The sequence below is a fragment of the Rana temporaria genome, chromosome 7 (assembly GCF_905171775.1).
Source record: "Rana temporaria chromosome 7, aRanTem1.1, whole genome shotgun sequence".
NCBI classification, from domain to species: domain Eukaryota; kingdom Metazoa; phylum Chordata; class Amphibia; order Anura; family Ranidae; genus Rana; species Rana temporaria.
Window position 1 is genome coordinate 6,418,002 of NC_053495.1, and position 13,339 is coordinate 6,431,340.

The 13,339-nt window shown below is 48.6% G+C and overlaps 1 protein-coding gene across 2 annotated transcripts in view; it reads right to left on the minus strand.

The window, feature by feature from the left end:
- Positions 1 to 3,133: 3,133 nt before the first annotated feature.
- The window catches only part of MST1R (macrophage stimulating 1 receptor), a 72,224-nt gene continuing 62,018 nt past the window's right edge, over positions 3,134 to 13,339 (minus strand). For both annotated transcript variants that reach the window (XM_040358780.1, XM_040358782.1), the window contains exons 18-22: positions 12,833 to 13,014; positions 7,349 to 7,458; positions 5,701 to 5,866; positions 5,463 to 5,599; positions 3,134 to 3,690 (exon numbers count right to left, since the gene is read on the minus strand). In XM_040358780.1, the coding sequence (XP_040214714.1) occupies positions 3,450 to 3,690; positions 5,463 to 5,599; positions 5,701 to 5,866; positions 7,349 to 7,458; positions 12,833 to 13,014 (836 nt within the window). In that variant the 3' untranslated portion in view covers positions 3,134 to 3,449. The remainder of the gene's footprint in view (positions 3,691 to 5,462; positions 5,600 to 5,700; positions 5,867 to 7,348; positions 7,459 to 12,832; positions 13,015 to 13,339) is intronic.

Sequence of the window (13,339 nt, forward strand, 5' to 3'; positions counted from 1 at the left end):
CAAGGTACACTCACCGGCCATTTAATTAGCTACAGCCAATCGCGCGTCAGCAGCTCAATGCATATTGGCATCTAGACGTGGTGAGGACGACTTGCTGAAGTTCAAACCGAGCATCAGAATGGGGGGAAGAAAGGGGCATTTAAGTGACTTTGAATGTGGTTGTTGGTGGCAGACGGGCCGGTCTGAGTATTTCTGGGATTTTCACACACATCCATCTCACTGGATTACAGAGAATGTATGGGGGGGGGGGGAGAGAAAATATCCAGTGAGTGGCAGTTGTGAGGAGGAAAATGCCTTGTTGATGTCAGAGGAGGATGGGGCAGACTGGTTGTAGATGATGGAAAGACAACAGGAACTCAAATAACCCAGAATGACATCTCTGAACGCACAACACATCCAACCTTGAAGCAGATGGGCTACAGCAGCAGAAGACCACACCGGGGGCCACTCCTGTCAGCTAGGAACAAGAAACTGAGGCTACGATTGGCATGCAGGGGTCAGCAGTGTGTAATGTATAGCATAGTATATACAGTTCAGGGGACAGGAGTATGTATTGAATAACCGTGTGTGCAGTTTAGGGGACAGGAGTATAGAATATATAACAGTGTATACAATGCAGGGGTCAGGAGAATATAATATCCAACAATACATACAATGCAGGGGGTCAGGTGTATATATTAGGGTTGGGGGGGGGGAACGATTTTAAAATCGGAATCGAGTTGCAAGGGCAAATCGATTCAGATTTTGACCGAATCTATTTATTTATTTTCCATAGGACCGGCGCTCAGCAGACTAGGCCGAAGCCGCGGCCTCGCCTAAAAAATCCTGCACGCAGCTCTCCACGATCCTGGGAAAAGGCCACGAGGCCGGACGCCACGGACTAGGCCGAAGCCGCGGCCTCTTCCCAGGATGGCGGCGAGCAGGATTTTTTAGGCGAGGCCTAGTCCACGGTCTTTTCCCAAGATCGCGGTGGACTAGGCCGAAGCCACGGCCTCGCTTAAAAAATCCTGCCAGCGCGGTGTCCATCAGAAAAAAAAAAAAAACTTGATTCGAAACGTGAGATTTTTTTTCTTTTGCCCAAAATCGCCCAGCCCCAGTATATATCATATAACAGTGTACACAATGCAGGGGTCAGGAGTGTATATGATGCAGAGGTCAGGGGTGTATAACACTATATATAATGCAGGGGTCAGGTGTATATATTATATAACAGTATACAATGCAGGGGTCAGGAGTGTATAACACATAGCAGTATATACAATGCAGGGGTCAGGAGTATATACGATGCAGGGGTCAGGAAAATCATCCATGAAATATAAAAGATTATAAAAACGGACAAAAAGATACAGAAAACTATTTTTTTATTTACAATCCCTTTCTACAAAAAAATTCAGCAATATTACAAAAATATTGGTCTGGTAAGTGGATCCGATATATACAGACAATACACTTCAAGTATTTCCACATCTTCCCTCGTGGCGCTGAGTACTGGGGGGGGGGGGGGGGGGAGGGGGGGCGTCACAACACACAAAGAACGGGGTGGGGGGGGGTCATATATAGGGAGCAAACCGCAGGTACAGCACCCAGGAGTGACAACGGACACCTCCACTGTGCACAACCACACATCCTACAATCTACGGAGGGTCTACCTCGACTACCCAGCCAATCAGGTCGGCCCGTGCACTACATAGTTGTTGAAGGTTTCCCCTAAAAAGCTTTTTAGATTTATGAACAACCCAGGCTGTTCACAGCATAGTAGTAAATCTGCTTAAAAAAAAAAAGCTGGCCGTTTTTTTTTTTTTGTGGAGGGAGACGAGGGGTTGTGCGCCGCCTCCGATCGTTCAGTTGTGTCATTCGATCTCCTGCTGTTCAGGTCCATTTACAACCATAGGCTACTCACATCATAGCAGCAAATTTAGCTTTTAGAAAACCTGAGCATTTTCCTGGGTAAAGTCAAACAATCCCAGGTAACATTTCCCATTTATCAGACTTGTGTTTAGCCGTAAATATAATATATTATTTATTTTTTAAATCTATATATTTAAACTCTCGATAAAAGCTTTTCAATGGGTCGGTGTAGGTTTCGGAGCACAGCGCCCCCTGGCAGGCTTTTAGAAAATTTCTGGAAAAACGCAAAGTGTTGCCAGATGTAAAAAAAATATTTTATGCTTCAAATATGTGAAAGACTTAAAGGTGGACTCCACCCAGAACTACTTATCTCTCACAGCTGGTGAGCTCTTTCCACCAGCATTACCAGGTCCACCCGACCCATGCCAAATGATGGCGTCACCCCCCCCCCCCCCCCCCCCCCAATGGATTCTCCAGAATGTAGAAAATTAATTGGGGGCGGAGACAAACTGAAGAGGAGAATTCTCGCCATTGTGAGAGGGGCGGAGACCAACTGTGTCTCTGCCCCTCCCACAATGGCAAGATTTCCTGCAGTAGTTTGTGTCTCTGCCCCTCCCACAATGGTGAGATTTCCCTGCAGTAGTTTGTGTCTCTGCCCCTCCCACAATGGTGAGATTTCCCTGCAGTAGTTTGTGTCTCTGCCCCTCCCACAATGGTGGGAAGGGAGAATTCTTCTCTGCAAACTACTTTAGGAAAGTCTAACCATTGTGGGAGGGGCAGAGACAAACTACTGCAGGGAAGTCCCGCCTTGTGTGGGAGGGTCAGAGACACAAACTACTGCAGGGAAGTCCCGCCTTGTGTGGGAGGGTCAGAGACACAAATTACTGCAGGGAAGTCCCGCCTTGTGTGGGAGGGTCAGAGACACAAATTACTGCAGGGAAGTCCCGCCTTGTGTGGGAGGGGCAGAGACAAGCTACTGCAGAGAAATCTCGCCATTGTGGGAGGGGCAGAGACACAAACTACTGGAGGAAATCTTCCCATTGTGGGAGGGGCAGAGTCAAACTACTACAGGGAAGTCCCGCCTTGTGTGGGAGGGGCAGAGACACAAATTCTTGCAGGGAAGTCCCGCCTTGTGTGGGAGGGGCAGAGACACAAACTACTGCAGGAAAACTTGAGGTCACTGGGAAAAAAGACATGTGGGGGGGGGGGGGGGAATTTTACCCAACAGGAGACAGAAGGAGGAACTCAAATATTTCCCTATTGGACAATAAAAACACATTTTCAGGCACATGCCGCTCTGTGCTGCTCCACCAATAAAAATAAATACAGTCTTAAAATTGTCCTTTTTATTGGTCGCTGATATGAACGGCTCGGGTCCTCCTACAACCTGCAGCTCATCTTCTGTACTTGTGCAACTCGTATAACAAACGCGCATGCTCCGTTTTGTTTTGGTCCTATTGGTTGTGTCTTCACACTGTGCAAATGGAACATTCTGGGGGGGGGGGGTCCAGGGACTCCAGATCTAGGGGGCCGACAACCTTTCAGTTCCAGTTTTTTTGAGGGTCTCCTCAGAGCTGAAGAAGGACGTTCCCTATCGGCCCTCAGAGTATGCCATCGGATTCCTCTTCTTCCTGGGACGACTCTTCCTCCAGCTCATCCTCCGATGCGGGGGGTGCCGGCAGGAAAGGGAGGTCCCTGTCCAGGTTGATGTAGGTCACATTCAGATTGATGTAGTGATCTCCCATAAGGGAGTTGGAAATGGTCTCCATCTCGTTGACCAGTTGGGTGAAGGTCGGTCTCTCATCTGGGTGTGGGCTCCAGCACTGCAACATGAGGGTGTATCTGCGGGGACACAGAGGAGGATAGACGATCAGAGACACAGAGGAGGACAGAGGATCAGAGACACAAAGAAGGAGGACAGAGGATCAAACCGAGACACCGAGGAGGACAGAGCATCAAACAGAGACACCGAGGAGGACAGAGCATCAAACCGAGACACAGAGGAGGACAGAGCATCAAACCGAGACACAGAGGAGGACAGAGCATCAAACCGAGACACAGAGGAGGACAGAGCATCAAACCGAGACACAGAGGAGGACAGAGCATCAAACCGAGACACAGAGGAGGACAGAGCATCAAACCGAGACACAGAGGAGGACAGAGCATCAAACCGAGACACAGAGGAGGACAGAGCATCAAACCGAGACACAGAGGCGGACAGAGCATCAAACCGAGACACCGAGGAGGACAGAGGATCAAACCGAGACACCGAGGAGGACAGAGGATCAAACCGAGACACCGAGGAGGACAGAGGATCAAACCGAGACACCGAGGAGGACAGAGGATCAAACCGAGACACCGAGGAGGACAGAGGATCAAACCGAGACACCGAGGAGGACAGAGGATCAAACCGAGACACCGAGGAGGACAGAGGATCAAACCGAGACACCGAGGAGGACAGAGGACCAAACCGAGACACCGAGGAGGACAGAGGACCAAACCGAGACACCGAGGAGGACAGAGGATCAAAACGAGACACCGAGGAGGACAGAGGATCAAAACGAGACACCGAGGAGGACAGAGGATCAAACCGAGGAAGACAGAGGATCAAACCGAGACACCGAGGAGGACAGAGGATCAAACCGAGACACCGAGGAGGACAGAGGATCAAACCGAGACACCGAGGAGGACAGAGGACCAAACCGAGACACCGAGGAGGACAGAGGACCAAACCGAGACACCGAGGAGGACAGAGGATCAAAACGAGACACCGAGGAGGACAGAGGATCAAAACGAGACACCGAGGAGGACAGAGGATCAAACCGAGGAAGACAGAGGATCAAACCGAGACACCGAGGAGGACAGAGGATCAAACCGAGACACCGAGGAGGACAGAGGATCAAACCGAGACACCGAGGAGGACAGAGGACCAAACCGAGACACAGAGGAGGACAGAGGATCAAACCGAGACACAGAGGAGGACAAAGGATCAAAACGAGACACAGAGGATCAAACCGAGACACAGCCAGGCCTTCAGAAAAAAACTCAAAACCCATCTATTCTGAAGGCAAAATATAGTAGGAAATGGATACCAAGCACCCAGAGGCGATTCGGTTCGCATGTGTTGCGCTATACAAGTATCTCACTCACAGCGGAGCATAGGGGATCAAATTGAGACACAGAGGGGGACAGAGGATCAATCGGGGACACAGAGGTAGATTAGGCCTTCGCCTGGAGGAGCTGAAGAAGAGTCCTGTTCAGATATTTGCCCATCTGAGCTTAAGAGAGGTCTGAATGCAGAGACTACTTAAACATTGGCACCCATCGGGGTCTACAGAGTTCTACAAGGTCAGAAGATACTACCGATTTTTCCGAGTATCCTGCACCCCTAACCCTCTCTCTGTAGACAACAGACAATTTTTTTTGCAACAGATTGGAAGCCTTGATGTCTGATTGGACATCAGATGGAGGCCAGAGGGTATGTGGGTGCAGGGTAGAGCCCATTAAAACCCAGCCGTCCACCCCCAGGATGCCACAGTGAAAGAGGACAAATATCTGGCCAATTGGGTCAAGCGTGGCCATGGGCAGAGATGTGGCAAAGTAGAGGTACTCACAGTGGGTCCGGGCAATACTCTGGCTGTTGAAGGCGTCTCCCCTTGTACAGGTATCGGGTGATGTCATAGGGGTCTACGTCTGGATATGGGGGGGCTCCCCGAGTCATCAGCTCCCACAGCAGCACCCCGAATGACCACTGCGGGGAAAAAAAATATATAATTATTATTCCACATAAAGAGATGGATATGCTTCATACTGATGTCACATAAATCCCCGATTTCTGACTCCTTTTCTCACCACATCACTCTTGGTGGTGAATTTCTGCGTCTGTAAACTCTCCAGCGCCATCCACTTCACCGGCAGCCGCGTGTTTTTATGACGACGCACACTGTAGTATTCCTTGTCAAAGACATCGCGGGCCAGGCCGAAATCTGCCACTTTCACCCGGTACGCGTCGTCCAGCCTGAAAAAAACGACCGCGAAATTCAGCCATGTTCTTATCAAGTGACGCCTATCCATCAAATGCAGACAGGTTCTCTTCCTGCTGTCTGGAAACTGACATAATGACTTACTAACTCTCTCTTTGGCCCCACATCCAATCACTGTCCAGATCTTCACCATGTGACATTTCAAGAATTTGCCACTTCTTGACCAATGAAAAACCCAAGACACCAATTCACTCCCTGGTTATCGCTTGCATTAACTATTGCAACTCACTTCCCATTGGCCTTCCTCTACACAGACTACCCCCCTTCTACCTTACCAACCGCTCAGTGTCTTCCACCCTTCTCTGCCAATCCTTCCATTGGCCTTCGCTCAGTGGCCTCCATCCTGCTCTGGCAATCCCTCCACTCAGTGTTCTCCACCCCTCTCTGCCAACACCTCCATTGGTCTCCATTCCATGTCCTCTACCTTGCTCTGCCAATCCCTCCACTGTCCCTTACTCAGTGTCCTCCACCCCTCTCTGCCAGTCCCTCCATTGGTCTCCATTCCATGTCCTCTACCTTGCTCTGCCAATCCCTCCACTGTCCCTTACTCAGTGTCCTCCACCCCTCTCTGCCAATCCCTCCATTGGTCTCCATTCCATGTCCTCTACCAATCCCTCTACCCCTCTCTACCAACCCCTCCATTGGCCTCCATTCCATGTCCTCTACCAATCCCTCCACTGTCCCTTACTCAGTGTCCTCCACCCTCTCTGCCAACCCCTCCATTGGTCTCCATTCCATGTCCTCTACCTTGCTCTGCCAATCCCTCCACTGTCCCTTACTCAGTATCCTCCACCCCTCTCTGCCAATCCCTCCACTGGCCTCCACTCAGTGTTCTCCACCCCTCTCTGCCAACCTCCCAAATTGTTCTCCATTCCATGTCCTCTACCTTGCTCTGCCAATCCCTCCACTCCTCTCTGCCAACCCCTCCATTGGTCTCCATTCCATGTCCTCTACCTTGCTCTGCCAATCCCTCCACTGTCCCTTACTCAGTGTCCTCCACCCCTCTCTGCCAATCCCTCTATTGGTCTCCACTCCGTGTTCTTCATCCCTCTCTGTCAATCATTCCATTGGCCCTTGCTCAGTGTCCTCCACCCCCAACAATAAAAAATCCTATTTATTATTAACAATACAAATAATATATAAATCCTGTGTAATAAGATAAATATTATCATTTATCTTATTACACAGGATTTATATTTTATTTGTATTATTAATATATTAATCCCATTCATTAATATATTAATAATAATAGTATAAAACCTAAATAATAAACCAGGTTTTCTGCTGTAATTTACAAATATTAGAACAGTTTTCTTAGCCGGCCTTTCAAGGACTATATTGGTGAAACTCTTCATCACCAGCTGCAGCATTTTTCCTCCCTGGCGGTGACTAGACGATAATCGCCATTTCTAGCCGGTAATGAGACGGGTCGGCCAGGAGCCTCTTGATCAACTCACATGCAGTTCCGTGCCGCCAGATCTCGGTGTACAAACTTCTCCTGGGCCAAATATTCCATTCCCCGGGAAACCTGCAGACCGAACCCGACCAGATCCTTCACCGTGGGGTTCTGTGTGTACAGAGGGGCAGGTTGTTATTATTATAGATTGGAGAAGAAAATGGTGGCTGTTGCAATTTATTATTATGTCACTCGATATTTCTGCAGCCATTTATCAAACGCAGATTTAAAAAAAATAAAAAAAAAATAAATAAATTATATATATATATATATATATATATATATATATATATATATATATATATATATATATACACACACACACACACACATTATTTTTATATATATATATATATATATATATATATATATATATATATACACATATACACACACACACAAAATAATACTTTTATATTTATATAATTTATTTTATATTTTTATATAAAAAGATGATGTTGGTGTCAAGTAAATAGATACCAAATATGTCAAGATTTAAAATAGTACATGCCTGGGAAATAGTGATAAACTTTAATTCCCTAAAATTCTCCATAGGTGACTTTTTTCAAATTCTTCACAGGTTATCAGTTTAGATTTTATGATGGCCCTAGAATTATTGCTCTCACTCACACTTTGTGGTGATCAGTCATATGAGTGGTGCAATCACTGTGTACATAGGCATGCCAGACCTAGGCGCATGTTTACATTTGCATGCATGCGTGGGGGAGGGGGGGGGTGCTTTTAATTTTGTTTAAGCATTATTTATTTATTTACATTTTATTTTTTTACACTTCTTACATTTACCTTCAGGCTCCATTTCCACCTGAGTGTGATGGAATCACGCAATTCTGCCCATGACTCCAGAAATCGCGGCAAAACATGGGATGCGTTTCCGACATCATTATTTCTTAATGGCACCCCAAATGCGGTGACATTTTGCCGTGATTGTCGAGCGGCAAAACGTGCTAAAATCGCACAAATTTTGTAGATTTGCTTCTTTGGCGCGTTTCTGCAGCAGAGGGAGGCCCATTCAAATAAATGGTGCTGCTCTAAAAACGCGCCACAAAAAAACCCAGGAAAAAAAAAACAAGTTCAGCAGGTGTCGCTGCAGTATACTTGAGTGTGAATGGAACCTAATTGCCATCAAAAAAAAGGATAACAAGCCCCCTTGTGATGGCGTTGGGCAAGGTGGCAGGTCCTCTTTATGGAGACATCAGGAGTCTATTAGACCCTTGATGTCTCCCTTGCCCTCCAAAGCAGCTAATCAAGCACAGATCATGCTTTCTTAGCTGCTTTCCTGGATGTAACAGCCGGGAAATGACGGCTCTGAAACCGGAAGTGCCGAAATCCTTGTTGCTTCCAGGTTCATGCATCGCAGAGATCGTGGAACGGAAGTTCCTCCATCTCCTTTGTGGGAAGCAGTCCTGGTGAGCTTACTTTCGTCCTGGAGGAACAGGAGAGTCCAGAAACCCCACCACAGGTGGTGGCCAGGCAGGACCATTCAAAGCGCTGTAAAAGTATTGAATCTGGGTGAATTTTTGACACCCTAGGCTCCACCCCTTGGCTCCACCCCTTTGCCCTGCCCATGTACACCCCACCTTTTTAATGAAGCGCCCATCGAATGCAGCCTCACCGGCGCCCATCAAATGCAGCCTCACCGGCGCCCATCAAATGCAGCCTCACCGGCGCCCATCAAATGCAGCCTCACCGGCGCCCATCAAATGCAGCCTCACCGGCGCCCATCAAATGCAGCCTCACCGGCGCCCATCAAATGCAGCCATACCGGCGCCCATCAAATGCAGCCTCACCGGCGCCCATCAAATGCAGCCTCACCGGCGCCCATCAAATGCAGCCTCACCGGCGCCCATCAAATGCAGCCTCACCGGCGCCCATCAAATGCAGCCTCACCGGCGCCCATCAAATGCAGCCTCACCGGCGCCCATCAAATGCAGCCTCACCACCGCCCATCAATGCTGCAGAGAAAAGAGAGTAGGAACACCAGTGGTCGGGCGCCCTTGGCAGCAGTGCGCCCTAAGCGGCTGCCTAGTGGTAGCACCGGCCCTGGGTAGATCCCATCTACAAATACAATGGGGAGGATGGACACTGCATGCCGGGACGCCAGTATGCAATTTCTAACTTTGGCAGTCTGTAGATCAGTGGTTGCTAACTCATAGATGTAGTGGCCCCTGACGGCTCCAAAGGGCCACACATAATTTTCATTAAATGACAGAAAACTGTCAAGAGACTTCAGACATATGAGAGGAGATGTTCAGAGACTACAGACCTGCAACAGGTGTGGTTGGATGAGGAGATATGGGAGACTGGGCACATGCTTTGTGAGACCCCTAGAGATTCCCCTTTACTAATGAATGTTTCCAATACTAACAGCTAGGGTCTCTAAAGGGCCACATGTGACCCTCAGCCCACAGGTTGGGCCACCAGGGCTGTAGATGCAATCATAGGCGTGTGCACAGGGTGTGCTGGATGTGCCTGGGCACACCCTATTCACCCCATGCCTCACTGGCGGAGCTTCAGGGGGTCGCATTGGTCTCAACAGCAACCCCACCCATATATAGATACATGAGCTTTAGGATACACACCAGTGGCGGTCCGTCTATAGAGGGCGCTGGAGCGCCGCCCCCTCTGGCTCCGCAGCGCCACTGAAATAACATACATCCATGCATTGCATGAATGTATGTTATTGTTGCCAGCTGCCGCTGGTCTATTCTGGTGGCCGGACCAGAACTTGAGCGCCGACCACCTGAATAACGGCAGCTGGTTGGCTGTGCGGAAGTGTCAGCAGCTCTGATAGGCTTTCCGAGTACAGCCCTCGTCTCCCGGATGCTTATCCTCGGAACGTACGGGGGGTGCGTTCCTTGGATAAGACCGACGGCCGTCTCAGCCAATCAGGTTCACCGATTCTGGTTATCGGTAACCTGATTGGCTGAAGCGTCACCAAGGCGGGAGAAGACATCGAGAGACGTGGAAGGAGAAAGGTAAGTGCATTTTACAGGGCACAGCGGCGACAAAGGGCACAGTGGCGACAAAGGGCACAGTGGCGACAAAGGGCACAGTGGCGACAAAGGGCACAGTGGCAACAATGGGCACAGTGGCGACAATTGGCACAGTGGCGACAATTGATGGCACAGTGGCTGCGTTTGATGGCACAGTGGCTGCGTTTGATGGCATGGCACAGTGGTGATAATTGATGGCACAGTGGCTGTGTTTGAGGGCATGTCACAGTGGCTGCGTTTGATGGCATGGCACAGTGGTGCGAATTGATGGCACAGTGGCTGCGTTTGATGGCATGTCACAGTGGCTGCGTTTGATGAAATGGCACAGTGGTGCGAATTGATGGCACAGTGGCTGTGTTTGATGGCATGTCACAGTGGTGACAGTTGATGGCATGGCACAGTGGTGACAATTGATGGCACAGTGGTGACAATTGATGGCACAGTGGCTGCATTTGATGGGCACAGTGAGGCTGCAATTATTTTTTTTTTTCGTTTTGCGCCCCCCCAAAAATTTTGAGCACCAGCCGCCACTGATACACACCCTAATGCAATAGGCTGCACACACCTATGGATGCCAGCATGGGCAGGGGGAGGCTTTTGTTGGTGAGAACTTCTACAGATTTTCCCGCTACATAGAACAAAAAAAAAGAAGATTCCTAACAGGACTTCTGTTTTACAGATGAGATTTTTTTGGCAGAACATTCTCTTTATCTCTGGAGATTAATGAGGCCTGCAACGAACGTTCTCTTGGCATGTCATGGTGTGCAGACTCTCCATCCAGAAACTCCACATAACCCATTAACTCCCGCTACTAAGAAAAGCCAGAGAGGATCACGGCGGGGTCTCCCGGGACAAGCTGCGCCGCAATGCCAACTTCCCAGAGACTTCCAAAGCCCACAGATTTCATTATAGGCACTTCTCTTCGTGTCCCAAACAGTCATTGACTCAATTGTTGCCACTGTCATCATAATATTCAGTGAATGTAATGATGCAGAAAGCTGTCAGAGACTGCAGATATACTACAGGAGATGATCAGAGACTGCAGACATACTACAGGAGATGGTCAGAGACTGCAGATATACTACAGGAGATGGTCAGAGACTTCAGACATGATATAGGAGATGTTCAGAGACTGCAGACATACTACAGGAGATGGTCAGAGACTGTAGACAGGATACAGGAGATGGTCAGAGACTGCAGAGATACTACAGGAGATGGTCAGAGACTGCAGAGATACTACAGGAGATGGTCAGAGACTGCAGAGATACTACAGGAGATGGTCAGAGACTGCAGACATACTACAGGAGATGGTCAGAGACTGCAGACATACTACAGGAGATGGTCAGAGACTGCAGACATGATACAGGAGATGGTCAGAGACTGCAGACATACTACAGGAGATGGTCAGAGACTACAGGAGATGGTCAGAGACTTCAGACATACTACTGGAGATGGTCAGAGACTACAGACTACAGGAGATGGTCAGAGACTTCAGACATACTACAGGAGATGGTCAGAGACTACAGACTACAGGAGATGGTCAGAGACTGCAGACATACTACTGGAGATGGTCAGATACAGGAGATAGTCAGAGAATGCAAAGATGGTCAGAGACAGCAAACATACTATAGTACTACAGGAGATGGTCAGAGACTATAGGCATACTACAGGAGATGGTCAGAGACTGCAGACATACTACAGGATATGGACAGAGACTACAGGCATACTACAGGAGATGGTCAGAGACTGCAGACATACTACAGGAGATGGTCAGAGACTGCAGAGATAGTACAGGAGGCGATCAGAGACTGCAGACATAATACAGGAGAGGGTCAGAGACTGCAGACATACTACAGGAGAGGGTCAGAGACTGCAGACATAATACAGGAGACGATCAGAGACTGCAGAGATGGTACAGGAGATGGTCAGAGACTGCAGACATACTACAGGAGATGGTCAGAGACTGCAGACATGCTACAGGAGATGGTCAGAGAGGGCAGACAGTCAGAGAATGCAAACATGCAACATGGTCAGAGACAACAGACATACTATAGTACTACAGGAGATGGTCAGAGACTGCAGACATACTACAGGAGATGGTCAGAGAATGCAAACATGTAACATGGTCAGAGACAGCAGACATACTATAGTACTACAGGAGATGGTCAGAGACTAAAGATTTGTTACATGAGACTGTTAGAGATCACCCATATTACAGTTCATGTTTGCACATTTGTGGAATTGTTAGACTGTGTGGCTCCACAGGAAGTGGAAAAGAGCCGTAGGTTGGGCACTAGGGGGTCTACAAGGACCAAAGCTGGTGTCTGTTTGTGGAATGGAGGAAATTTCTCCATGGACTTTATCCTTAAGCAGGCATAGTAGTTCTGGCAGAGCGGGTCCCACAGGTACACAACCCTTTCTAGATCCTTCCCGTGAAATCTTATAAATGGAAGAAGACACGGCGGACTTACTCTGTCCTCGCTGCGGATGAAGTGTCTCAGGTCTCCATGTGACATGTATGGCAGGACCACCAAGGGAAGACCCTCCCGCGGTAAGAAGATCCCAATGAGGGACAAGACATGCGGGTGATGGAAGCTCTTCATCAGGATCCCTTCTCTAAGGAACTCCTCCACCTCCTCCACATCCGTTATCCCTAAGAAGACGAGACACAATGACATCATCAGACAATTCAATCGACACATCCAATAAACGATACAAATCCTTGGATCAGCCCCTTCCTTCTATAGTTGAGGTTCATTGGCTTCTCTGGATCCACCATTGAGTCACTTTATCTATTTCTTCCTCCTGGCAAGTTCAGAGGTACGTCTATCCTACCACAAAACCCTCTCTCTCCATTGGCTGGCCCTCCGGGTGTAACTTCGGGGAGACCAAAGCCAACTAAAATATCTAATAAAAGTCATTAAAGATAAGTGTCTCCGCCCAAATCTGTCCCAGCTGCAGGACTCCCACTGTCCGAT